General features: G+C 39.4%; 1 protein-coding gene across 1 annotated transcript in view; it reads right to left on the bottom strand.

Moving 5' to 3' along the window:
* The window catches only part of LOC122815075, a 3014144-nt gene that overhangs the window by 1880839 nt on the left and 1108117 nt on the right, over nt 1–25188 (bottom strand). The window contains exon 64 of the mRNA XM_044087319.1: nt 851–886. Within this exon, the coding sequence (XP_043943254.1) occupies nt 851–886 (36 nt within the window). The remainder of the gene's footprint in view (nt 1–850; nt 887–25188) is intronic.

The raw sequence follows: 25188 nt of genomic DNA, 5'->3' as shown, positions 1-25188 counted from the left end.
GCAAACTGCCACTCAAAACAATAACAAAAGCAATAGCACACCACAGTGAATCAATGATGGTAACGTGTCACCACAAAATGAAAGTAATCTAGTTACCAGTTTTCATTTAGTAATCATCAGCAAAAAAATATATTTATATCCCAGCAGAACCTACACTATGTTATTTCCCAAATGCCTTTCATCACATTATGGAGGAGGCCACATGTTCTCATTAACATCACTGTCAACAGATATTCCTCCTGAACTCAAATAATGGTCATCCTTTTAAATATTTAGAATTCCAGCATTAGAAGTTAAACCATCAACTTGGATGTCATTGTTATCACTAAAAAAAACACCCCAATCTTCAGAACTGCATTCATGCACTGAACTGATAGTTGTAGAATGCCTTGCCTAACATTAAAGGTCAGAGGACATTCCACCGAGAATTATATAGAGATGGAACATCACACAATGAAAAATAAAACATAAGGAAAAATGATTATAATCATTAATCATAGACAGATGCATTACAACAACAGAACAACTGTGAAGGCAGGATTTGTGATAAATCACCTTAAACAGGTATAATATTATTAAGTATTGTACATAGAGAAGATTTACCTCAGTCAGAGTGTTCCATAGTGGTATGTGTTAAAATAAACATTTGGAAAAAAAAAAGAATATATATATATATATATATATATATATATATATATATTTACATTGATATGCATCACAATTTCTGTCAACGCTAAATTACTTTATTTTGATTACAATGAATTATAACATGTTTCCTTTTTAATTATTGTCCCATTTCAAGGCATACCCATTAAAATAATTCAGTATTTATCATGCAATTTGAGCTTACCTTCTCCCCTTTGGGACCTCTTTCTCCTTTCTCACCCTGCAAAAAGTCAACAGGTAAATGTCTTCTACAGAAAGAGCATATATTCAAATATTATCTAGAATTCCTAATTACACACATTTTATGCCTTGAATCTCATCTTCTTGTTTTATAATCTACTCAATTATTTTTTGATGCGAAGATTCACTAGTAAATGCATGATTCATATTATCCTCCTAGAAAAGTGCCTGCTGCAATCATTATTTATAAATGGTGGACCTAAGAATGAGGGCAACACATTTGGTATTGAACTCACTATCCAAACAATTGGTTGCTGCTTGGAAGAATGACTCTTCACACAAGGCACAGATGCCTGAAAGATGATAACAATAAATATGGCAGACTATGTATAGTTTCTGCATGTAGAGCGAGGAAGTTTTTTCTCCTCCTACAAAATACTGCCAGGACTTGTTCAAATGTGATTTGCAATTTTTTTCTGCACACAAAAGGTATTTAGATAAACTTTATTTACTCAAAAATTCTTAAACCTATATATAGTAAAAGCAAAGATGCTTATTGAAAATGTTTTCAAAAATCTTTGGATATTAACAAAGTTAAGGTGTTTGGCTTATTCTTCTCCTACATTCTACATCCAGTTTTACATTATACTGAATTTCTCAACTGTGCATGACTTAAGATAACAATATTTGAAAAAATGAGGCTAGAAATATGATTTGCTAACATCCCTAGTATGGTAAAGAAATTCAGCGCTTAAATCCAAAATTGTATCTTTAAGCAATAATGAAGCATTTTTTTGTTTTGTTATAGCAATTATTTGTTTCCCTTTGTTTGAAAATGAATAAAAAATTCAGATGTCTTAAATCTCTTTTGTAACTTTATTGGATTACTGGTTTCCTCAGGATTTAAATTGATATTTTAATGTTTAACAGTTGGCAGTTCTCTCACTTTATAAATGTTGGAATTCATTGTCTGATAAGTGAGGGAGAGTGGGTCATCTTTCATACTTGGTGGTGTAGCCATTTGCCATTAAGACTAGAGTAGTAATGATGTTAGTTGAAGAGGGGGTTATCTCATCAGAATTCTGCTACTCTAGTCTAATATTACAAAGGCATAGCTGTGATAACTGCTAAACATTAAAATATATGATAAAACAGTTTGAATTGTAATGAAAGCTGTGCTACAAAAGAGATTTAAGATATCCGGAATGTTTGCTACAACAAAAAGCAAGGGCTTCATCAGTGCTTAAATGCAGTAAAACAAAACGACTCCCCGAATAAGTGGTAAAATAAACCAAATAATACAAACAAAACCACAAGAAAAGTGTTAACTCAGGACAATAAAATAAACATATCTCAACTAAAAAAAAACTTTAGCGTAAACAACTTTAATCACTCCTTTTTTCTTGGTACACACAGCCTTCAGCAGAAACATTCAACAATGAGCATTTCAAATACCATCCAGTTTATAACAGGAAGTCATGTGACAAATTAATTAACCTATTAATTAACTTAATAAAACTTCAAAGCAGTGAGTAAATACAGAAAATACCATCCATCCATCCATTCACAATCCCTTTTCCCATTTTTGCATATGGGATTGGGGTGTTACTTCAATAGTGACAATCATCTAGTGCCAAGGTTCACACCACCAGGTGGCTAGGGTCTATATTAGATGAGGGAAAGCTGAAAACAGCAAACGTTCTTATGTTGAACTTAAAAAAGTGAAGCCACATAATGTTGAAGGGCTGAAACAACAATTCTTTTCTTTTCTCTGGGCCATTCTTGGGACTTTGCTGTTTCCTCCACTGTGGTGCGATCTTGAAGTTGGTATATTTAAGTTGGGGGTGTGGAGGGTGCATAGGGTGAAGCCCTCCACTGTATTTTGTCTGTTCATTTTTTTGGGGGGGAATCACTGTTTCGTGCATTTGACATTTTGTGATTTCGTTTTTTTCAGTTTGACATGAGTGTTCACTGTTTTCAGCTTTCGCTCTTCTAATATAGACCCGGTGGCTAGCCCTGCTGCAGTCTTCCATACCACACACTCACTTGCACACTCAGACTTATGGCAAATTTAAAGTCTCCAATCCACCTACTGCATGTCATTGAAATGTGAGAGAAAACTGGAGCACCCAGAGGAAACTCATGTGAACACAGGGAGGGTATGCAGACTCATGTAAACGACTAAAATGTGTTCTTCCTTGACTGCCAATATTTAAAAAAAAACATTTTATATTAATGGCATTATTTAAACCAGGAAATCATTCTGCTCCAAGCTTTAATTGCCATTTAGTTTCTTTGATTTCTAACCTATTCTTAAAATCCCCGCCCCTTAAACTAATACAAATCTTTTCAACAATATAAAATACAAACTTTTAATAATATTTGCATTATCTAACATGCTTAAACAAAGCATTATTCAGACCAAATGATTTAATAGAATATAGATATTCTTTTTTACTCTTTTGTAAGCTTCTAGTAGTCATCACCACATAAATAGTCCAACAACCTCAACATTTATTAACATATACTACCCCATGAGAATTATAATTGAACAATATCTCATACCAAATGTTTGAACAATATGTTGAAAATTAATATATTGTCCTTCTAATATAAATGTACATACATTACACCTCCCACATGTATGAGTCTCTTTAACTTTATTAGTAGTAGGAGGCTCAAATTAAGTACTGTCATTCTGTAACATGGCTTTAAAACCCATACTTCTTTGTAAGTAAAAATGGCTACCTTCCCACTATTCTGGATAAGGCACTGTTACCCACAATAATTCTACAATTATTAGTTAGAATCCACTGAATATTATAGCTGTCAACTGACATATCTAAAAAAAAACAGACACATTTTCAGTCTGAATAGCAAAGGTTTATATAATATGGGTGCCATGAGTGTGGCTCTGTTACTAACTACTCCTTTAGATAGCTCAAGCAGTGTCTGTTTATAGTAACCCCTCTCTTTAAACAAATGAGTAATAAATTCAACCTCTAAAGCAAAACCAATGTCCTTCAAAATAAACCTAGAGGTTCTAATATATTGTGCCCTGGGAATATTTCTCTACATAAAAGTAGCATGATTACTTCTAAAATGCAGATAACAATTAGAGAAAGTTACCTTCTTATACATCTTAGCATTAAAAAAATATTAACTTGGTCCCACTCTATAGCAATGTCTATAAAAATTAACACTAAATAAAATATCATCCAAAATAAATTTTAAAAAGTTGGTACTATCATTCAAGTGTTCAATAAACAAAGTACACTCATCTTTAGAACCATTAAAAATAAAAAAAATAAATCATCCACAGATATTTTATTAAAAATGGCATTAATATAGTTAGGATAAGAAGGTAAAATTTCAACTTCCTAACATCCTAATGCAAGACTTGCAAAAGCAGGGCTACAGAAGAACCCATAGCAACCTCTCAAATCTATTTAAAGTTGGTGTTAATAAAAAATAAAAAAATATATCATTTAAAATAAGTTCCAAGATGGAACAATAAAAATTTATTTTGTTGCTGTCAAACTTAGTATACTTAAACAAAAACAACCTGATAAAGTAAACTTCCACATCCTGAGGGATACTAGTAAACAATTATTTATTTATTGAGGTTTGTTTACTGGGATGGTCCAATGGGCTAAACAGAGCCCATTTTCAGTAGAGGCCCGGGGAAAAAAGCTCCAATGCACAAATATAACAAGGTAATTATAGTACAGAAGTGGTTACAACAAGGTAGTTACACTATTTACAAGAGTCACTACAGTATAGACATTGGCAAATAAAAAAAGATACAACTTGCTACACAACAAGATTTATAAATAAAAATGAAACAGAAGACAATAGGTAAGTGAGTTTAAATGATGAAAAGTCTGTGAGTTCAAACAATAATAAAATATCAGGAAGATAAAGCAAGGTCTGTCAGTATGAGTGAGGAGCAGCTATAGATTGTATATCTGACATTAAGTATGGAGTGGAGAAAAGAAAGAGAGGATAAGGTAGAAGAAATTATATGACAGTAAGGTTAGTAGTTAGTAAGCTTAAAATTAATTCTAAAAGATTTTAGCAATGGTTACTAGGGTATAAGGACCCTTTGAGTGAAGGAAAATTTCGATTAGGTGATTAGATAGTTAAGAAAAGCAATACTGGGTTTGAGGTTAGGGGAAGATAGTTAAGTGATAGCACTAGACAGGTAGGAGCAGTTGCAGATCCAGTTGGAGAGAAAGTGTTTGTGGAGAGAAGTTTTGAATTTGATGGGATGTTCAGAGCAGATGGAGGAGGGGAGATTATTCCAAAGTCTGGCAATAGTTCAGGAGTGTAGGAGTTTATCTGCTGGTAGATTAAGTTTGTGGACTTGTAGTAGGTTTTGAATTTTTTGAGCGTAATGATTTAGTTGTGGCATAAGGGGAGAATAAGGAGCTGAGTACAGGGTAGTCTTATGGTTTGTTAATTAGTCTGTGAGAGTTAGTTAGTTGAAGGTGTAGTAGGTAATGAGGGAATTCGAACCAATGGAGGTTTCTTAAGACTATACAGTGATGGGTTGAGTGACAACAGTTAGAAGCAAATTTGGCAATTTTGTTGTAGCAAGATTCTAATTTTAGTTTTAGAGAGGACTGCAGATTAGTTAGTAAGGGAGCACTATAGGTTAGAGAGGGAAGTAGATAGAGTGCTAGGGGTTGTTTAGTTGAAGAGGAGACAAATTTATATGGCCGTAGAGGAGGCCATGTTTTTTGTGGGTTTTAGAGATATTGGGTTGGATATGTAAATCAAATTTTAGGTTGTCATCTATTATGACCCCTAAGAGTTTGGTGCTAGCTACCTGTTCGATTTTTATTGAATTTAGAGAGATAATGTTAAAGTCTTGTAAGTCGATAGAGGTATTTATATATAAATATCTACAGTAACTAATAAACTTTTATTAATTTCAGTATTATTTTAAATTCTTTTAAGTGACCTAAAAATCCCATGAATCCTTAATATACGATGATAAATCCTGCACTAAAGGATTTAAAATACCATTTAGAAATAAAGACATTTCTTCAGTTACACTAGTAGGAGAAGATATATAAATCTAAATGGTGTATTAATTTCATCTTTGTGCATCTTTTGTATACCAAACAAAACATCTACTCTACTCTACTCTACTCATATATCTAAACGTCTTGTCATTCTTTAAATCATATAATGCCTTTTTCTCAGCTGGATTCAAATTAACATAATGATTATTATGTCTTTTTTTTGTTTGTTTGTTTTTTTTTTTTTTTTTTTTTTTTGAGTATTCCCGATTTCTTTTTCACATCATTGTTGAAACACTTTTAAGGCATTATGTGATTGAGAGTATAAACAGGTGGTCTTCTAAGATAATTATTTACACTAACATCATATAATAAATAACTAAAGTTTGACCCCCTAGTATATTCTTTCAACTCGGTGATTACTTCTACTTCATTAGCTCTAACAGCAAGAATATAATTCAGTCCCAATTTCAGCAACTTAATTTGTAAAAGGCTATAAACATGGTCCATTAAATTAAATATCTGAACAACAGGGAAGGCTTCACTTAGTTGGTCCTCCTCTTTCCTCCTCCTTTCTTTTCTAGGCATAACATGATTTGACAACCTCCCCCTGGTGTTCTGTTTTTTGAGTTGTACAACAAACTATTAGATTCAACAGTAAACAATGAAGGATTTTAAGCATAGGTTAGAAATAAAGGAAACCAAATGGCAATTAAAGCTTAGAGTGGATTGCTTTCTGGGTTGAATGAAGCCATTAATATAAAATGTTTTTTTAAAATAAATGGGAAGTTAAGGGAGAACAAATTTTAGTTATTTAGGTGGTATTTTAATATATTTACTTACTAATTTAAGATTTTATTAGGTTAATTAATGGCATGTGACTGTTAAAATCACTTGGTTTCAGCAGGAATAAAATTCAACTCCAATTCCAACAATTTGGTTTGTAAAGAACTAAAAACATGGTCCATTAAATTAAATAATTTAACAACAGGGAAAGTTTCACTTAGTTGGTTCTCCTCTATCCTCCTCCTCTTTCTCTCCTGGGTATCACATGATTTGACCAGCTCCAAGTGGTGTTCATGTTTTTCGGATTGTCCAACAAACTATTAGATTCAACAGAAAACAATGAAGGATTTTAAGAACAGGTTAGACACAATAGAAATTGAATGGCAATTAAAGCTTAGAGAAGATTACTTTCCAGGTTTGAATGGCGTCATTACATAGAATGCTTTTTAAAAAGTGAAAGGTTAAAGAGGAACAAATTTTAGTCATTTATATGGTATTTCCTGCATGTACTTACTATTTGGAAGTTTTATTATGTTAATTAATGTAACTGTCATGTGACTTTTTGACTATTATAAATCAGATAGTATTTGAATTACTCATTCCTGAATGTTTCTGATGAAGTCTGTGTGTAGCAAGATGAAAACAATGGTTAAAGTTGCTGATGCTAACGTTTTTTGAGTTGAAATACATTTAGTTTATTGTCCTAGCTTTTGTTTTGGTTTTGTTTGTATTGATGCTTAAAATACACTTATGGATTTAACTGCTGAATTTCTTCATATTACTAGCTCTCATTTCTTCATCCTCCTGTTATTGGAATCCCTAAAGATAAAGACAGCAGGCTTGTGGAAGATGTCCTATCGGATGGCTTCCATAGACAGTTTGCTAATCTCCAGGAACAACTGACATGTCTTCTTTAACAGATATTCTACATAGACAAAGGTATCAAATCTATGTATGCATCCACTTGTAAAAATAGTACAGGATTCTTATTGGCTATACTTTTAATTGTGTTATACGATTGTATTCCTTTGTTCCTTCCTGTCTTCCTTCTTTCCATCCTATATTCTGGTTTATATAATATTATTTACTACACTTATAGTTAACAGTGACCCAGTACCGATACATGCATTAAAAGATATAAAACTTAGTCAAATCGTTGTGTTGTATGCCTTTAATCTATTGTTGAAATTATCTAACATATGGTTTATTGGTTCGTACTAGGCTAACTGCCCTTGTGGGCCATTTTAAGTCTAGCCTATTACTCCATGTGAGAGTCAAACCCTGCACCTTGTGTTTGTAAGGCAAACACCTTAACCATTGTGCTAACCTCCCACAGAGGTTCCTCACAAAAAGAATACATGGTGTAGAAAATGAGTCCTGCACCTTGTGTTTGTAAGGCAAACACCTTAACCATTGTGCTAACCTCCCACAGAGGTTCCTCACAAAAAGAATACATGGTGTAGAAAATGAGTCTTATAAAGATTTGATCAGTCATCAATACTCTATTCATATGGATGATCTAGCTAGCAAAAATATGAAAAAATCTGTTAGACTACCATTAACGTTAAACTTCCTCTTAGTTTCCATTAACAGGTTAATGATCTTGTCACTAGTTGAAAATATTTGGCCTATTTATTTAGTATTTAATTTGCTTGGTAATTAATTTCAGAGAGAATATGCACCGCATGTGTAAAGGTTAATTTAATGTATATTCTTATGGACAGATTATAAATGCAAGTGTTTTGGGGAAGAAACCAGAGTTATGAGATAAAAAAAAGCAGACAAGTGGAGAACATATAAATTCCATGTAGATAATAACCAGTAGCCATGACTGGATGCCAAGCTGTGGAGCTGTGATGCACATATCCTAATAACTGATCCACATGGGTGAGAGCCTGGTAAGCCAAAAACAATAACAGAGCAACCAGACATTGAAATAGCATTTTTTAATGAAAACAATATGATAGTTTTGAGTATAAAACTCTCCATTAGCTTCTCATAGATTTAAAAACTGGAGTGACACAGCAGTATATAATAAAGTCATCAGCAATAAAGTAGTCTTTATAAGACTTGTTTTCTACACCATGTATTCTTTTTGTGAGGAACTTCTGTAGATGCCCCAGCTGTTGCATATGCCTGGCCAGGTACATACTGAAGAGGGCACTGTACTCTAATGAGAGCAAAGTACAATGGAACAATGACATGTTTGGATCTGTATGCTATACCCCCGCTTATACGTTGTGCAACATAAAATAATTTCCTCACTACATACACACGTGATGATCAAATACCAAATCACTGTGTACATACATTCTCAAATCCTTCATTGCAAAGTCTATTGTTAGGAGTGTATTATCAATGTAGTAGTTTGCTGGGGTGGCCATCTTTCTTAAAAATACTATGGTGCGTTTTTTTAATATTGAGCTTTAGACCATGACTCTGGCACCAGTTCTTAGTCTGTATCAAGTCTTCTTGGAGGATATTAATGTCTTGAGAGGATTTAATGACTGCACTCAGTTAGCAATCAGCTGCAACATTTCTGTAATTCCTTAGTGGGATATAGAATCAAATGTCTTGGCCAGGTTGAGATAGGCCGTATACACAATTGTACTGCCATTCTTTGCTTTGGTGATGTTCTTGAAGAAGTTCACTGGGTTGAAAAGGCAAGACATGCCTCTGACAAGCCAGAACTGATTTGGGTCCAATATTTTTAGGTTACCTAAGTCACGATTTAGGATATCTATCTCTCCACAGCTTTGCATACTAGGCTAGTCAGACTTATGGGATGATAATTCCCAGGTCCATGGATAGCCCTCCTTTGTGCAGTGGGATAATCACTACAGTTCTCCACTCATTTGGCACAATGCCTGTTTAGAGGCTGTAGTTAAACAGTGACTCTAGTAAGCCCAATTGTTCATGTTCATAGGATTAATGAGGCATCCTGAGATATTATTGGGCTCTACTGATGTAGTGTTCTTGGCCTTGAAGAGTGCCTTGAGTACCTGTTTTATAATGATATGTGGGGAAGTTATGGACGGGAGTATTTCCTAAGGGGCACCTGACAGGGAGACAGATGTAAAATCAGAATACATTTTTTCAGCCAGGAGGTTTACCAAATCTTCTAGCTCCATGTAGGCGGCTCCATTTATAATTAATTCAGTGCACTGTTGTATATTGCCTTTGAGTTTATGGACATAGCTGAATAAAGCTTTGTGATTGTTCCTGGCCTAGGAGGCTAATTGTACCTCAAAATTGGCTTTAGTTTACTTGATTTGCCTCATGAATTATTTGTTTAGGTTGATGAGGGATTTTTTTATGTTGCTGGGCATTGCACTTTCTAATTTTTCCCATGAATTTGTTCCTTTTGTTATACAACCCATTGATGTTAGGTTCTGCCGGGGAGGTTGTGTTTTAAGTTGATTCTCTGCTTAATTCAGAAAGGTACAGTTGTCTCTATGCATCTGTTAATCTGATTAAATTGGGTTTCAGTAAATGATTACACATTGACAGTGGTGTTCTCAGAGTTTGAGGGGTCTTGTAGTTTTGCCATGTGTAATTTAGTACTAAGTATTTTGCCCAAGAATAATTCTAAACACTCCAGGATGTGATCATCCATGGTTTTACCTTTACTTCAAAATAGACACTTTATGATCTGACCCGACCACTGAGGAGATTACAAAAGAGCAGGTGCAATATTCTATCATGTTTGTAAGGACCAGGTCAAGGATGTTTGCATCCCCTGATGGGAGTGCAGATTAACTAGTCCAAAGTGCTTGTGTTGATAAAGTTCAGAAATCTCTGTGCTTGCATGTTATGGGTTGCATATGATTCCCACTTTATATTGTGGGTCGTTAAAGTCACCCATAAGTATGGTGTTACGCTGAATGGGGAGTGTCTCCAGTACATTTGAGTGTGTATCATGGTTTTGTTGGGGACCTATATCTTGCAAGGATATAGCATGGGACTTTGTCTAAGGTAATTTGGACATGGAAAAGGTCAAGATCATCATACTGATGGACCAGCTTTGAGGTGTCCTTGATTTTAATGTAAATAGAGACACCACCACCTTGTGTCCCTTTCTGTGCAGTAGGTTGGTCTTCATGAGTAGAACATTGTAGCCATGCACTGTTGGGGTACTCTCTACAGCTTTAACCCATGTCTCAAAAACTGCACAGATGTCTGTATTGTCCAGGGTAAGGAGAGCTTGCAGGGAATGGAGTTTCTTATGTAGACTCCTGAAGTTGAACAGGAATACCTATGCATTTTCCTGGGCTGGTTTATCTGTGTCGGGACGTTTATTAGGTTGGCAGTTCCTAAAAAGGTAATATGGTGGTAGACAAAGTTTTAGCCACTATTCAAAATCCCGGAGAAGACAGGTGCAGACCAGCTATCACTGAAAGATTTCAGGCATACAAATAGAAAATTGCATTTGTCTGACCTGTAGTTATTCGCTAGGCTTGTAATAATCTGCAGAATCATATCCTAGTATTTACCTATGAAACTATGAATCAACTTATGAACCATTGTAGTTCACAACCATCGTTCCTTGTCCAATCACTCAAAGTATAACTCATATAAAAAAATGGAAGAGAATAATAAGCCAGAGACAACAACTATGAAACATTGGTACTTACACCATTTCAACAGGTGTACCATTAGTCTACACATACATATGTATAGACAGCATGAGGTAAACTGTACTGTACATGTTTGCTTTGTACATTTCATTTTTAATTCATTGCATATATTTTATTGCCTAAATTGCATTGTATATTTGGTCTGTCTTTTGTTGTAGTTTACCTTTTCTACTTGCATTGCACCTTTTACACATTTGGATTCTGTTGTGTCTCTGCTCTGTAAATGATTATTATTTATTTATTTACTCTTTGTTGACCAGGTTAGTCCTACTAGGTCAGTGGTTTCTTTTCAGGAGAGATCCAATGTGGTATTGATATTGAGTAGGGGAATTTGAGCTATGGCATTTCCCTCATTCTTTTCTTGTTAAGTGCCATGGGATCATTAACATCCACCTAAGCTACCACCAACTCAGGCAGATGGGAACTCAGTTTAACAGTGTATCTAAAGGATGGCACACTCAGAAGTGTAGCACCCCTATCAACACTGCAGGGTCCGTATCAGTCAGCTGGTATGGGGATAGAACCTACATCATTCTGATCTTCCAGTACCAAAGGCTTGTGTGCTACATGTTAAGCCACACTCTTATCAGTACATGTTATATTTTTGTCAAAAGTTCTGGGCTTTGGTTGAAATGGATGCAAAGACCACTCCCAGTACCCAGCTAGCTAATGATAGATATATTCAGAATAAAAACTTGTCAACAGGAAAACAGTTCTTAGTATTTAAATTAATAAATACTTATCCAGGCATGTCCATGGGGTCAGCTCCCAGTGTTTTCTCCTGGGGCAATGTAGCAATTGCCTCATGTACATTGACAACCCTCTCCTTCTACCACCCAACACTACATCCTGTGAGAGATGCACTTATATAGCCAAACTGGAAGCCAAGTTCTCTCCAGCCAAGACTGGACTAGACAGTCAAGAGGAGAAGGTTAACACCTGCACCATACCACACTCAACACATAGCCCTTCAAAACCCACAATACCAAAACACACGCATAGAAACACAAAGCACACACCCACATTTACGGAGGCTCTCAATAAAAATCTGCCCAAGCAACAGAGACCTCCCACGCTGAAACGCAGACAACCACCACCACCCAACACTACCCAAATGACACATAGCCCACAAAATCAGTGTGCCATTCAACCTCAGCCCATAAGGCAAAACAACATGCCCAACAGACTAGTCACAGGTGACTCTATAGTCAGGCACACTGATGTCCCACTCACCAGGGTAAACAAGAAGAAAGTTACTGTCAGCTGCCTGTCAGGTGCCAGGATCTAATACATAACACATGCACTCAGGTCACTCCACAACAAGTACAAATATGACTCTGCCATTGTCCATATTGGTGTGAATGACCTGAGACATACCTCTCTGGACTACATGAAAAGAGACATGGAAGAGCTCTCGGATCTTGTAGCCCAAGCAGGTATAATCCTAGCCCTGAGTAGTATCCTGCCATCTCCCAGAATGTTACCACAGTACAAGGAAAAAGTGATTGACTTCAACAATTGGCTAAGCTTCTGGTGTCATTCTAAGGGGATCCGGTATCTGTCTGCCTGGGATGACATGGTCAACAAACCATGATGATTTGCCAGGGATGGCCTGCACCTGTCACCCCTGGGACATCACTGTGCCTGACTATAGAGTCACTTATGACTAAAGTGTTGGGTACATTGTCTTGCATTAGGGGCTGTTGTTGGGTGGCACACTGGCGTTGTGAGCCATGTGGCACTTTGGTTGTGATTGGTGTTTGCGTTTCAGCTTCAGAGGTCCTTATTGCTTGGGCAGGTTACTGTTAAAGGTCTCCGCATATGAGGATTTAGTGTTGCTATGTGAGGATGTTGGTGGTGTGGGTTTGGAAGGGCTATGTGTTGTTTGAGGTGTATTGCTGCTGTTAACCTTCTCCTCTTGACTGTCTAGCACAATCTTGGGTGGAGAGAGCTTTGCTTCTAGTTTGGCTATGTAAGTGCATCTCTCGAAGGTTGTAGTGTTGGGTGGTAGTAGGAGAGGGTTGTCTGTGTGCATGAGGCAATTGCTGCATTGTCCCAGTATGCCCAGCTTCACCATGTGGGCAAGAGAAATCACCAGAAGCTGACCCTTGGACATGCCTGGTTTGGTGCTTTTTTAGTAAGGTACAAGAGCTTTTTTCCCTTACCTTAGCAAGATACTTTGCAATTATAAGCCGTTTAGTGACGATGATTAATTTCTCCTTATTAGCAAAGAGAGTTGAGTGCTTGTATCAGTTTAAGGCTTCCTGGTGCTTTCCAGCAGGTTTTAGAGAAAGTGCTAGTCACAGGGATGCTTAAAGGTAAGATGAAAAAAATGGTTTATCCTAAACACTGCAGTGTGCATTAGAGGCGTTAGATGTGAAAGTATTTAAGTTTCTCCTATCTAAAAAGTTAAATTTTAGTGGAGAGTCACTATTTTTAAAACAGCAAGATAGATTGAAAGGGGTGGTCACTTTTGTATTCTGGTACTATGGAATACAGTAGGATGGCCAATAAATTTAAATAGTTGAAGGGGAGTGATTTCACAAAATGATAATTTTGCACTTACTCACACAAGCCAGTAAAAACAGAGAGGAAATGAGATATATGGTCAAATTAACATAAAGAGCAGGCAACTAGAAAGACAGTGGTGTTTAAGAACACAATAGTAACTGGGTAGGAAGGTGGGGAAAAAAACTTCTGCCTGACTGTGGTCTCTTTTCAAGTTTTAATATGCAGTTAAAAGCAGAATACAAGTAAAACACAAGGTAAAAAAAAAACAAATCATAGTATTCAAAATAGAAAAAGGCAAAAAAGTAATACAAAATACAACTAATAAAAAGCAAACTAACCTTTCCCTTACAGTAAATTGTAGCAGAGTCTGGGTGAGCCTTTCTAGTAAAGCTCTGAAATGTTTTTTTTTTACCCCTTAAATAGAAGGTTTAGTTCCTAGTTCCACCCCCTCAATTCACAGATGATTAACCTTAACTGACCTGTTCTATCTTATGTGTGAGTCCTTAATTGATCTGTTCTTATTTCTGCCTGACTTACAAGAGACAGAGCTGTGGTCTCTTTTCAAGTTTTAATATGCAGTTAAAAGCAGAATACAAATAAAACACAAGGTAAAGAAAACAAATCACAGTATTCAAAATAGAAAAAGGCAATAAATTAATACAAAATACAACAAATAAAAATCAAACTAACCTTTCCCTCACAGCAAAGTGTAGCAGAGTCTGGGTTAGCCTTTCTAGTACTAAATATACAGAACCAACCGATATTGCCAACATCCTGGCAGATAGGTTCAGTGCTAACTTTACCGCCCCTTTCACCCTCCAAAGGGCCCATCTTAATACCGGAAGGATGCAAAGCCCCTGTAATCACGGATGAACAAGTAAAGACCACACACTCCAAAGCCAAGGTCACAGCATCCAGGAACCAGACAACAGTCCAGGCTGTGTACTGCACAAACTACAGAACAAACTGGTACCCCACCTAAGTACCATGTTCAAGCATAGCCTCACCTCAGGCTATGTGCCTACTGAATGGCACACATCTGCAGTTCTCCCCCTCCACAAAGGGGGTGCCACCACGAACCCCAGAAGCTGCCACCCCATTAGCCTGATGAGCCTGGTCTGCAAGGCCATGGAACAAATCATTTTGGAGCTTATAAACAAAGACATAGATAACCTCCAAACCCTGGACTCCACTCAGTTTGGGTTTGAATATGGAATTATAGATAAATGTCTCTGTGAGGCCCTTTTATAGAATGTCTACATTATTAGGTGTTTCCATTATGGCTCCCAGTTTGCAGTCATCTGCAAACGTTTTTAGCCAAAGACCTTCTGTATTGGTCTACACTTCAGCGAAGTAGATGCCGAACAGGAGAGGACCCAGGACCGAACCCTGTGGTACTCTACACAGCACTGGTCTGAAGTCAGACTTGGAGTCGGCTACTTTTACTTTGTGGGTTCTCTCAGTGAGCCAGTTGGCCACCCATCTTATGACATAGGAATTTATGCCCAGTTTAGTGAGTTTATCTATAATTCCAGAGTGGGGGAATGGTATCAAAAGCCTTGATGAGGTCAAGATAGGCTGTGTGCACTACTTTGCCCTCGTCTACAGCTCTAGTGACTGCCTTAAAGAAGTCAGTCAGGTTTAGTAGACATGATCTACCTTTTACAAACCCAAACTGAGTGGGCCGATAGCCTAGTACTTACCTATCAACCTAAATACAGGAACTTATCTTATCCTTCAAAGGTCAAAATAAAAGAATTCTACAAAGAATCTTACACTGATCATGCTAATGTTGTAAGCTGACTTACCCACTCTCCCTGTCTCTTGGCTAGTCCTACTACCTATTTTCAAATAAAGCATCATCCTTATCACCGTAATAAAGCATTGTCCTTATCACCATAATAAAGCATCATCCTTATCTCCGTAATAAAGCATCGTCCTTATCACCGTAGTAAAGCATTGTCCTTATCACCATAATAAAAGCATCGTCCTTATCACCATAATAAAGCATCATCCTTATCACCATAATAAAGCATTGTCCTTATCACAGTACATAATATCAAGAGATTACACATACATGTCAAACATATTTAATAAAATGTGTTGCTTTACTCTCCTTGGTTTTTCTACCTAGCACACTGAATTGTGAACAGCCTAATTGTTTGCCAGAAACCAATAGACCCACTCCCATCAAAATTCTTAACCTATACTACTGTCCTCCTTTTATATTCAAGACTGTGAATTAAGCAAACAAACTAGCTCTTGAGAAATTCAGAATCCATGTACACTTTGCAGACACCTTTGGGGACAGCAGAAAGTGAAAGATTATTTTCCAAGACAACCCCTAATAAGATAATTTCTTGCCTATGATGAATATGTTCTTCGACTGGAATTGAAGATACCCCTTCCCTGAGAAGGCATCTGTAAACACTGTGACCCTGTGGATACTTATAAATTATTATCTGAGTCCATTCAACTAGAGAAAGGCAAACACCAGAAGATAATGAGGAAGGACAAATGAGCCTTACACCAAACCACTGCTATCATGCAGCAGAGCCTGCAACATAGCACCACAGCATAACATTATGCAAATAGACAATGATAGGAGTCAAATCATTCTTACTCAAAGGAGGAGTCCCGCAAATGCATACAAAAATTTTAAAGATGAGTAATGAAGACTGGAAATAGGTCGAGACCAGCAATAGGATGTCTGCACCTTGGTTAGAACCCAAAAGGTCCCAACTAAGCTGGTTCTCCAGCTATCACAACCAGCTTTTCTCTGCAAAACATGAATATCAGAGATGATCCTGTTGAATGTTCCAGTGGTTGTAAGCTGAACCAGGTAAACCAGACTTCCCCATCTCCAGTTCATCGTGTGTGATCATTGGGCATTTCTAAGAAAACTGATATTTATAATCCTTCCAGTGTGTCCTATGTTTTCCCAGGGTTCCTGTCAGTTAGTTGTACATTGCACACTTCCAGTTGGAAGTAATATGGCATCCTCCATAAGTTACCCAAACCACCCTGACTCCAAATCTTATCACCACAGAAATGTGATGGATATGCTTTGAGAACCTCCTGTACTGATGTGCATGTCACCTTGTCATAGACAGTGACCCAGCTATTTTGTGAAAGGACCTCATTTCCGCTGTTTGTATCCACAATTTCACCTCTCTGTCACTTCCTAAAGCTTATGATTATGTGTGACTAGGGGATATAAACTGATGATTCAGCTTTCAATTTGAAGATCTTTAGTCTCTGATTCAGCTTTTAATTTGCTATAATTTTTATCTAGTTTTTATGTATATCATCAGTATTTGATTAGTCAGGCTTCTTAATCTAAAACTCCAGCTGAGCAGCAGTTAATTTAAATTTAAAATACACAGTTTGATCTAAAAATAAACATTAATCTTCCCATAATAACTGCCTCCCTAAAAGCAGACAATGAATTTGATCCTTCATTTTAAAAAGAAATGAATCAAAAGTTAGTTTTATTTATTTTGCTTTTGATAACTGGGATGGGATGAATGGGCAGAAGAACGCTTTTTCAGTGAAGATCCTGGGAGAAAAGCCCCACAATACAATACAAATAACAGAAATTAAACTTAGAACAAAACAATAATAACAGATGTTAAACATGGTGCAAATGCATACAAGCATTTCATATGTGTTTACAATAAATAGCTGTAAAACTTTACACAGTTAATGTTACAATTTTTATATGATAAATTTGTGGTTCAGGTAATGGCTTAAATGAGCCCACAAGTAGACCAGATTACTTACAGAGTTAAAACAAATAAATAAAGGTGGCAGACATCTCGGGTCTATATTAATTCACCGAAATTTATTTTCAGTAAACACCTCTTCTTCAACCCATATTCAGTGAAAATCACTTCCATAATTCATTCCCCGGGATTCATGAAGCTCGGCGCAAGGCCGGCGTAAGGCCTGCGCCGGCGGTGCATGGAATATCCGGCGCAGTAGCGCCATATACATATTAATGAGAGTGCACCGGAATCACAGACACGTGCGTAGTGTACGTGAGCGAGCCCAGGTAGGATGCGTCTGGAGGCGTGTCTAAGCCGGCAGGAGGTGAGCAACCTAATGTGCTGACAGCCACGGTCCGCCCACAATAGTAATGGCAGCAGCCAGGTCCCGTGCAGAATGAAACGCACGTACAGTACGCAACATAGTCCCCGTTCCAAATCAACGGAGAAGCAAATAGAAGCCACCAAGGCATAAGTGTACCCGTTCAAGGAGCAAAGGATACGCATAAGACCGCCGCCGTCCCGCAATGTACTGTCAGTGTTTACACTCAGAGAAGGTGTACAGCCGCATGTCAGCGCCGTACCGACATAGGAGCAGCGACTAAGGTCACCACCTGTCCCACTGTGTTTGGGGCAGTCTCTCCATGGACAGTTGTGTCCCGAAAAAACGTATTAGAAATGGCTGATGTGCTACGAATGTAGGACACAATGATGTCCCGTATGTAATGTAATGGTAGCATGAATTGGTTATTTCTGTAACAGAAATACCGAAATGACACAATAAACAGAATAAGCAAGGAAATTGCCACAATAATAAGCAAATTATTTAGGCAAACAAGTGAATTTCTATGCTATATAGTGACCGTTTGTATGTGTCGGCCTGTAAAGGCAGATGTGAGTCCCGAAAATATCCCAGATCGGAAAATGGAAAAGGTGGAAACCCCAGCAGCGACATGGGCATGGTCACCAGGGTTACCTGCTGTCCCAAAGTGCCATGGACAGTCCCTGATTGGACAATCGTGTCCCTGCAACAATCGTAAAAATGGAAAATGACCTGCGATCCCCTGCCACGCAAATTCCCGCAATATACATGTAAATAGTAGCATAAAACATATACATTACGGTATGGAACACAGACATGGCATAAGAAAATAAATAAGGAACCCAAACGCTAACAGAATAGGCTCATAGTATGGCAAACAAGTGAAGTTCTGTCTACTGCACTAGCCCTGGGTATGTGTAGTCCTGCAAATATCGAAGTGTCCACATAACATGCCCCACCATGGGCATTGGAAAAGGTGCCAACCATAATGGTCACAAGCAGTAGTGACAGTACATAGCCGGGTAGCTGTGCCGACATAACAACAGTAAGGAAGCAAGATACCCCAAACACAGGCAAACATGTGCATAGCAACATATCCCAGACCCAGCAACATCTTTGTTGCATACACCAGATGGTGTATGATGAAGTGTAATATCCAGAAGCAGAACACATGCATTCGGATGTACTACACAATAGCCTCATTGTACATGTCAGTCACACCCATGTATACCCCTGCACCCAAACCTGCTAGCATCCGTGTGCAGCTATACAACCACACACAATGTGCATACCTGAACTGTGGTAAGATGTTTGTGTTAGGCAATGCCACGCGGGCAAATACGCATTACCCACATGTCAGCACCCCACCGCAGGTCCAGATATGTAAATGGCTGCATGTGAATGTGTCAGCAGAATGTGTACATCCGCATGTAGTATGTACCCGTCCAAACCATCTAGGTTTGCATACGACACGGTGCACATAAGTGTACACATGTGGACAAGTCGGGTCGGTGGACCACCACATCGACGATCATCTCTGCAGTGAAGTCAATCACATATAGCGGAACAGGTGCCTAACACACAGGACATCCTAACAGGGTGCTACAGGCAAAGAAGGGGAAACTGGGACATCACATGTGGAGATGAGCGTGGCTGGACGGACAAATACACACGGTCAAGGTAAAGGATGGAACAACATGCATATGGCTGGATGGATGTTGTTCGTAAAATATATAGAAACACATATGAAGTTCCAGTTTACACTCGAAATACTATATAATGTATTGAATTGTACCGTACAATATGGCAGCAGAACTAAGCCTGCATGTAATTGGTGAAGCTAAGCTGTACTGTGATGGAATTCTGAACCTGGCAGTAAGCAGGACAGCAGGCTCATGTCTGTCATCATTAATTATTTGCTGGGTTACAGAACAATAAATGTATGTACATGCATAACAGCACTCCTTCCCCAGAGGAGGATGGCCTTGTGAGCTCAATGGAAGATAGCAGTACAACTCCCTACCAGACAGACAAAGCACCGTATCAAGAAATTAACTGTCCACTGTATCGTAACAGTCTAGGGTCCTTGAAACAGCTACAATCACAAAAGGATACTGTAATGTACAAGGTGGCTTGCAAGCCTGTGTTATTCCCATGAGAAAACAATTTAAAAGCACGAGCCCAGCACCCACGTATGTATAGACTATTGCGGACCATAGTGATGGAAATGCCCTGTGACCGACCACGTCAGTAAGTTGGGCAAATGCTGATTGTAAACACTATATAAAGAAACTGCTTACTGTATAGAGTCAGACAAAACTCCCATACTTGGACTGTACATTATTTAGCCTGCCTGTGTACACTACTAAAACTGTCCGAACCCGAGCCTCCTGTGTTATCGGCTGTCACTTAGAAAAGTCTACTGATAACTACAGTCTGGTTGTAACAACTTATTTCACATCGTGATCCTTGTAATCCGAATTCCCTTGGTAAGCTACAGGTCAGAGTGCATGGCTGGTTAGACATGTACGCCGGAGAATATGCATAAATGGTTCTTCTTGAATGAAAAGACCTCCGACTGAATTGTTGTGTGTAAAGAGGCTGTTTACTGTTTGATCTGTGGCTGAAAAGCGGAAAACTGGATCCCAAGAAGAAAACGTGCAGCCTTAAACAGGAGGCCCAGGTAAGGAGTGTCTGCCTTTTTGTCTATTGTAGATCAGGGACCAGACTACATTGTGTTTCTGTTAACAGTAGTGATATCGGGTCGAAGACCTACCCACATACTGTTAAATCTGAACATAGGTCAGGGGAACACACAGCAGAGTAAATAGTGAATGTAGACACTACAGTGGATACAGGGAAGGAGACACACGTGTTATGACAGAAGGGTACGTAGCAGTCGTGTAGAGGATATGGGAGATTATTGAAGCAACAGATCATGTGATCCGCATTTGACGGGTGACGTGAAGAATATGCAATCGCAGAGAGCACATAATGTGAGTTACGCAGCAAAATGGGGTAATAAATATGACATTGATGGTATATTAGGCAACATACCGTTACTGAAACATTGTAATCGCTGAAAATCCGATGCATATGTTCCAAGGTAAACACCTGTTCCACCCTGAGAGGGATATGCCCTCTCTGGCCAGCCGTGTCCTGTAAATAAACCGAACACATGTCAAATGTCCTGATATCTCAGGACAAACATTTCCTAGATATATATCAAAATGGTAGCATAAAAGAGTACCCACTGCCCACAAGGACACAGTCCGACAAGCTCTACACTTTACATATGCACAGTGGTGTCCATTGTAGGACCCAAAAATTGTGGAAAGAATCGAATAATGTGTTATTTCAACGCGTACCTGAACTCATTGTCGTCACAGGTACACATATGCACCGCAAGCGTGTTTAATGTTGCTGATAGCTGTCCATGTAATGCAGCACAGATGCACAGAAATACCCAGGGTACCGGGCCCATAGAACTGCATCCACATCACACTTCAGCACATGACGGATGTGTAATGGGTACTGTCAATTGTTGCAGTCAAGGGATTCTGGGTATGTAGACTCTGTGCTCGGTGTTGTTTCGCAGGCAATCCTTTCTCCCGCCCCGTGGGAGGATGTGCGTATCACCTGCCTCAGTCTCCGCTAATAATGCAAACCATACTCGGAGAATGCTAAATGTAGGTGTGTAATGTGTACAGCCCCATACTACTGTCCAGTAGGCAATTGTCATGGATGGACACCCGTATGGCCAGAATGGCACCCACAACTGCAAACCCGGGTAAATGACATAGCCGTGGGAAGGCATAACACAGGAAATACACATAGGGACTACAGTTGACATTCCACATACAAAGCAGGACCGTCGTGCCAACACCGGCGTACACAGCACTCAATCTGCCAGCAACAGACTGAGGAGCACCCGCTACCGTACAGCGTAACAGATGTGCGACCTGTGGAACACATACTAATGGCACACACACAACGTCAAGTAGGATATGTAAACTATGGCTTTCCCACCTATGAAGACAACATGGTTAAATGAATGCATAGGTAAGCAACATGTTCTGGTGGTGTTATAGTGGAAATACAGTGACGGATATGTCCCATTGGGACGTCTGCGGTTTAAATTGAGCATTTGCTAACCAGCATCTTTGGATGTATGTAATTTGTCCACAGTAGTAAATCACCTGGTTATGTAGCACCATGTGGAATGGGTAGTCCAACAGACATCCGCGATGTCTGAACACACAGTATCAGTGAAACCCACTGCTCACAAGGACACAGTCCGACAAGCTCTACACTTTACATATGCACAGTGGTGTCCAATGTAGGACCCAAAAATTTGTCTAAAGACAGGAATGCCGCCTTCTTTCAACACTTAAGTGAACTCATTGTCGTCACAGGTACACATATGCACCGCAAGCGTGTTTAATGTTGCTGATAGCTGTCCATGTAATGCAGCACAGATGCACAGAAATACCCAGGGTACCGGGTCCATAGCACTGCATCCACATCACACTTCCGCACACATGACGGATGTGTAATGGGTACTGTCAATTGTTGCGGTCAAGGGATTCTGGGTATGTAGACTCTGTGCTCGGTGTTGTTTCGCAGGCAATCCTTCCTCCCGCCCTGTGGGAGGGATGTGTGCGTAACACCTGCCTTACTCTCCGCTAATAATGCAAACCATACTCCGGAGAATGCTAAATGTAGGTGTGGAATGTGTACAGCCCTATACTAGTGTCCAGTAGGCAATTGTCATGGATGGACACCCGTATGGCCAGGATGGCACCCACAACTGCAAACCCGGGTAAATGACATAGCCGCTGTAAGGCATGACACAGGAAATACACATAGGGACCACAGTTGACATTCCACATACAGAGCCGGACTCGTGCCAACACCGGCGTACACAGCACTCAGTCTGCCAGCAACAGACTGAGGAGCACCCGCTACCGTACAGCGGAACAGATGTACGACCTGTGGAACACATACTAATGGCACACACACAACGTCAAGTAGGATATGTAAGCTATGGCATTCCCACCTATGAAGACAACATGGTTAAATGAATGCATAGGTAAGCAACATGTTCCGGTGGTGTTATATTGGAAATACAGTGACGGATATGTCCCATTGGGATGTCTGCGGTTTATATGAAGCAGTTGGTAACCAGCATCTTTGGATGTATGTCAATTGTTCACAGTACTAAATCAGCTGGTTATGTAGCACCATGTGGAATGGGTAGTCAAACAGACATCCGCGATTCCTGAACACACAGTATCAGTGAAATCCAATGCTCACAAGGACACAGTCCGACAAGCTCTACACTTTACATATGCACAGTGGTGTCCATTGTAGGACCCAAAAATTTGTCTAAAGACAGCTCTTCCGCCTTATTTAATCACCTAACGGAACTCATTGTAGTCACAGGTACACATATGCACCGCAAGCGTGTTTAATGTTGCTGATAGCTCTCCATGTAATGCAGCACAGATGCACAGAAATACCCAGGGTACCGGGTCCATAGAACTGCATCCACATCACACTTCCGCACACATGACGGATGTGTAATGGGTACTGTGAATTGTTGCGGTCAAGGGATTCTGGGTATGTAGACTCTGTGCTCGGTGTTGTTTCGCAGGCAATCCTTCTTCCCGCCCTGTGGGAGGGATGTGTGCGTAGCACCTGCCTTACTCTCCGCTAATAATGCAAACCATACTCCGGAGAATGCTAAATGTAGGTGTGGAATGTGTACAGCCCTATACTAGTGTCCAGTAGGCAATTGTCATGGATGGACACCCGTATGGGCAGGATGGCACCCACAACTGCAAACCCGGGTAAATGACATAGCCGCGGTAAGGCATGACACAGGAAATACACATAGGGACCACAGTTGACATTCCACATACAAAGCCGGACTGTCGTGCCAACACCGGCGTACACAGCACTCAGTCTGCCAGCAACAGACTGAGGAGCACCCGCTACCGTACAGCGGAACAGATGTGCGACCTGTGGAACACATACTAATGGCACACACACAACGTCACGTAGGATGTGTAAACTATGGCATTCCCACCTACGAAGACAACATGGTTAAATGAATGCATAGGTAAGCAACATGTTCCGGTGGTGTTATATTGGAAATATAGTGACGGATATGTCCCATTGGGATGTCTGAGGTTTATATGAAGCAGTTGGTAACCAGCATCTTTGGATGTATGTCATTTGTTCACAGTACTAACTCAGCTGGTTATGTAGCACCATGTGGAATGGGTAGTCAAACAGACATCCGCGATTGGGGAACATACACCAGCAGTGAAAAGCACTGGGCAGGTGGACACAGTCCAGCAACATCTAACTTGAAATATGCACATCGGTGTCCATTGTAGGACCCAAAAATTCTGTTCAGAGAATGCCTGCTAGCTTCCTGCATTACTCATGTGATCTAATTGTCGTCACCACGTCACAGGTACACATAGGCACGCAAGCGTGTTCAATGTTGATGATAGCTGTCCATGAACTGCAGCACACATGCACAGAAATACCCAGGGTATCGGGTCCATTCAGCTGCGTCCACATCACACTGCAGCACACATGAAGGATGTGTAATGGGTACTGTCCACTGTTGCAGTCAAGGGAGTCTGGGTATGTAGAATCTGGCCTCGGTGTTGTTTCGCAGGCAATCCTTTGTCCGCCCGAGGGACGTGTGCGTAGCACATGCGTCACTCTCCGCTAATAATGCACACCATACTCGGGAATGCAAAATGCAGGTGTGAATGTGTACAGCCCTATACCAGTGTATAGGAGGCAATTCACATGGATGGACAAGCGTATGACTAAGATGGCACACATAAATGCAAACCCGGTGGAATTACACTGCCGTAGTAAGGCATTACACAAGTCATACACATAGGGACTACAGTTGACATTCCCCATACAAGAAACACAGACAACCAGCCGATGAAGTCCAAAGCAAAGACGAGGTACTGTAGGGACCGTCAGTGACCAACCAGAGCACACCAAGAATTAAAGGCAGTCACCATAGTCTATTGGAGCCCACTGTCTGCTTCATAAGCAGACGTATTCAGACTACATACAATGCAGTCCAACCTACTACATTTACAAGCATTAATTGGTTGGTACATTAGATGTGCTAGGTACTAATTACATGCCTTAAAGGCAGACAAGCGAACAAACCTTACTTGGGTTACACATCCCACACAGTGAGGACATCAGACATTGCTTCGAAAGGTACAGTCTTCATCGGAAAATGGAAA

Source organism: Protopterus annectens, chromosome 11.part0 (genome assembly GCF_019279795.1).
Source record: "Protopterus annectens isolate FY-2018-M chromosome 11.part0, PAN1.0, whole genome shotgun sequence".
NCBI lineage: Eukaryota > Metazoa > Chordata > Ceratodontiformes > Protopteridae > Protopterus > Protopterus annectens.
This window is presented reverse-complemented; position numbering and strand designations above follow the sequence as displayed.